Consider the following 3,692-nt stretch of genomic DNA (forward strand, 5'->3'; position numbering starts at 1 on the left):
TGTTCACTTTTTTACGATTTTCCAATAAATTTCACGAATTCTTCAGTGTAAATAAACAATTTTCACATATCTGCCAAAACAAAAGAACAGCTGTTACAGATGTTGCCATGTTGTTTTAATGTTGTATTTTCTTTTACCAATATCCATGTTCTTTTACAGTGGATTGTTAATAACTGACATTTTTCTTGCTAGAAATGTTTATTAATTTGAAAATTTATTTATTTTTTATACAAAAAATAAGAATTAATTAATCTCAAAGTTATTTGTGCAAAAAATGACGGTATGGCAACACAAATTATTATTTCAAGGGTTCACAAGTCGCGCCATTATTTTCCATTTTCCGACTTGTCAACCCTTGTTCACTTTTGTGCTCCTCCCTGCTCAATCATAATAGCTCGAGCAGGTGAAAGTGAACTGCAACTCACTTGTGAGTAGCTCCCTACGTGAAGATTCATAATCGCTATGAATATGTCTCCAAGACATCTTTTGGTTGTTGTCGACAAAGAAATAAAGATAATTATTGTATAAAGAATTATTTCTGCTTATAATACAAAAAATATTATTTTTTATTTATAAAACATTGGTTCTCACAACTTTAATGCTACAAGCATTATTTTAATATTCAAATTAATTTCGTTTTTTTGCATAAAAACAACTTAACATTTCTAATTGAAAAAAAAAAATCCTAAATAAATTACTACAATTTTTTAGTTTTCTTACGAGGCGCCGTCGATTCTTCACCGGCTGTTGAAGCTCTCAATAAATCAATAACTACAATGTGATTTTTAGCATCTGTTAAACGCCACCAACGACCCCAACGATGTTCTTGACCCACAGCGGCATACAATTTTGTACCATCGGCATTAAAAGCTAAACTATTTATAAAACCATTGACAGGAATTTCTAGCAGGGGTTTGAGTTTGCGATAATTTTCCACACAGTGCCAGAGGCGTATGTAGCCATCACAGGAACCTGGGAAATAGGGGTGAGATTAATTACGTTTTATTTTATAAGATATTTTCGGGGTTTTGTACTTACCAGACGCCACTAGATCTGTGTTAACTACACATGCTATGGCTGTAATCCAATTAGCTTCACCATTTGCCTGTACACCATGTACAAGATTTGAGGTATGTAGAGGTTTCTTTTTCAGTGCATTCCATAGGCCAAGGGAACTAAAATGATAGGGGAGAGGTTGTGGTTAAAGTTGGGTTTTTTTCTTCAGGGCTTGTTAAAAATCATAACCTTACCCATCTGTCCCACATGATATGAAATTTTCATCATTCAGAAATTTAACAGCCTCAATGCTGTCTCTGTGTCCATTGTATATCAATTGAGACTCTTCGGTGATTTTCCAAATTCTCAAAGTACAATCAGAACCTGAGGTAACTGCACGTTCCCGGGATAGTGCATCAATGCCAGTTACTGGAGCCTGATGACCAAATCTTAAAAACAGAAATTTAATAAATTAAATTGTACACAAAACATGAACATAGAAGATTAGATTGGAGGTCAAGTAAAAAGTCACTTGGCTTTCTTGAGAGCGCATCAGTCTATGACTTCGAAAAGAAAAAATCGAGTAGCAGTAGAATTGGACCTAAATGCAGATGGAATGGAAATGCAAGACATTCATTGTTGGCCCATATCTTGGACCCCAAGAAAAAAATGTACTGTTGTAATAAGAACCATGAGAATTATTTGCTGCAAATAATTAAACACGATGCGAAGAGTCGTCTTACACTGATTTTAGGCGTAAAAATACCGAGATTTTGTGTGGGAGGTACCCGAAGGAAGACCATATCATTAAGCGTTGTCCCTTTTGGGATGTTTGTGAAACAATTATTATGTTATTATTTAAGATTGGTGTGATACGGTACCCATTTTTCGATGAGGCTCATTTTCGACTGTAGAGGAGGCACCCCTTTAGCGCATTAAGTTTAGATTTGACTTCAACTTGAATTTTTTTCTTGAATTTTTTGCCTTCTGTTGAACGTCTTTAGCTGGAGAATTTTCACAAACTCTCTTTCAGTCCGAGCCTAACCGGACCCATTTTATCACATTCATTTTCGACCGTGGCTGTTATCGCTCATAAAGTCATATTTATGTATATGGAATATGAACGATTGCTCCACTCATTAAGTAGAATACAAAATATAGGTGATTAATTGATGGTGGGCTTTTTAAATGGAAGACCAAAGACCTCCTCATTTCGAATGCCAAAGACACTTTTTTAAGAGGAAGACCATTTTTAATAGAGAAACAAAATCTCAACTTACAAACTCTCAACATATGCCATTTCATCCAATGACCATATTTTCACTGATCTATCACGTGAAGCTGAATACAATTCATGGGTATCTCTGCGAAAGACCAATGATGTTACAACATCTCGATGACCATGGAAGGTTTTTAAATGTTTCAACTCTTTGGGACACCATATCTGGATGGTATGACCACCATCAGCTAAAGCTAAATAACGAAAATCGGAGGATATACACAAGGCAATGACATGGGATCTACGTTTAATCTCTGTGTTTTTATCTTCATTATACGGCTGGACATTGAAAGAACCTTCGACACGTAATGTCTTTAAATTCCATTTTAAAACAAATTGTGTCTTTGCTCCAGAAAACAGATATTCACCATCTGGAGATAAGGCCAAGGAACACAAGGGCAAATGTTGCTTTTTATGTTTCAGTTTGACAATATTCTCTGCGTCATAGCCTTCTATAGATCCGGCAATATTTTTTCTCAACTTTCCCACACTATCCAAGTATTCTGTTTGCAGGCGATGTGCAACATGGTCATGTAATTCACGATCTTCTGCTTTATCGGCCTCCTGTTTTTCAATTTCTTCCAGATATTGTTTGGCCAAGCGTAATCTTTTGTCTTGTGGTGTCTCCTCTTCGGCCTCATCTGAAGAGAAAACCAAATTTGCTGCACCCTCTCCGTCTAGGCCACTTTCATATTCACTATCACTGGCAATTTCTTCATCATCTTTTTGTGGTCGTTTCTTGGCAGGAGTTTCGTTTGCTTTATCTTTGCCTTTACCTTTGGCGCCAGCACCACCACCTTGGAACTAAATTGGGGGAAAAAATAAACGTTGACATTAAACAAACCCAAACTGTTGCATTGGTTGATGAAAACATACCTTTCGTTTCTTGTTGTTTTTAGGTTCTTTCTTTAGGAAAAACGATGAAGACATATTCCACTCTTACTGCACAATGTTTTTGTAGGAACAGATTCTGGTATAATGTGAAATTTTATTTAATAATTTGCTTTTTTAATAAAGAGTTTTTGGGTAGTTTTTTAGAAGTGTTTTCCGTTTAAAATACACGTGAAAGAAGTTTGACAGTTCTCAGTTTTACTCGCTCTCTGTGTTTTGTAAACTGACAGCAAATTTGTTTTTGTCGTCATACACACGAAAATGATAACAAACAACCCTGTTGGAAATTTGTTTGGACAAGAAATACATTCATGGTACAATAATACAGGTAGCATTATCATGCCAGCTGATGGTAACATAATGTGTCAATTGCATTGAATTGATGTCAAATTTTGACATCTTATGTTGCCAAGTCGATGTTCAGACTAGCAAGGTTTCATGAAACCAATTTCGTTAAAGTTTCTTTTCAAATTTCGTTAACGTCCAAACACGTTAACGTGAAATTTAAGATCTTTGCGTGCCCTCT

The 3,692-nt window shown here is 35.6% G+C and overlaps 1 protein-coding gene across 1 annotated transcript; it reads right to left on the reverse strand.

Annotated features, from left to right (window-relative positions):
- Window positions 1–535: 535 nt before the first annotated feature.
- On the reverse strand, window positions 536–3,376 carry U3-55K (U3 small nuclear riboprotein factor 55K). The gene is made up of 5 exons (XM_073972744.1): window positions 3,152–3,376; window positions 2,277–3,079; window positions 1,251–1,445; window positions 1,039–1,175; window positions 536–972 (listed from the first exon to the last, which is right to left on the reverse strand). The coding sequence occupies exons 1-5, from the start codon at window positions 3,203–3,205 to the stop codon at window positions 698–700; spliced, it is 1,464 nt and encodes a 487-aa protein (XP_073828845.1). The 5' UTR covers window positions 3,206–3,376; the 3' UTR covers window positions 536–697.
- Between the last annotated feature and the right edge of the window lie 316 nt (window positions 3,377–3,692).

Source organism: Musca autumnalis, unplaced genomic scaffold (genome assembly GCF_047663935.1).
Source record: "Musca autumnalis isolate F117 unplaced genomic scaffold, ASM4766393v1 scaffold_3, whole genome shotgun sequence".
Taxonomy (NCBI): Eukaryota; Metazoa; Arthropoda; class Insecta; order Diptera; family Muscidae; genus Musca; species Musca autumnalis.

Coding starts and splice junctions, on each gene's coding strand:
- U3-55K (XM_073972744.1), bottom strand. CDS start 3,205: ATGTCTTCATCGTTTTTCCTAAAGAAAGAACCTAAAAACAACAAGAAA. Junction 1,446..2,276: donor ATGGCATATGTTGAGAGTTT/GTAAGTTGAGAT, acceptor TCTGTTTTTAAG/ATTTGGTCATCAGGCTCCAG. Junction 973..1,038: donor CACAGATCTAGTGGCGTCTG/GTAAGTACAAAA, acceptor CCTATTTCCCAG/GTTCCTGTGATGGCTACATA.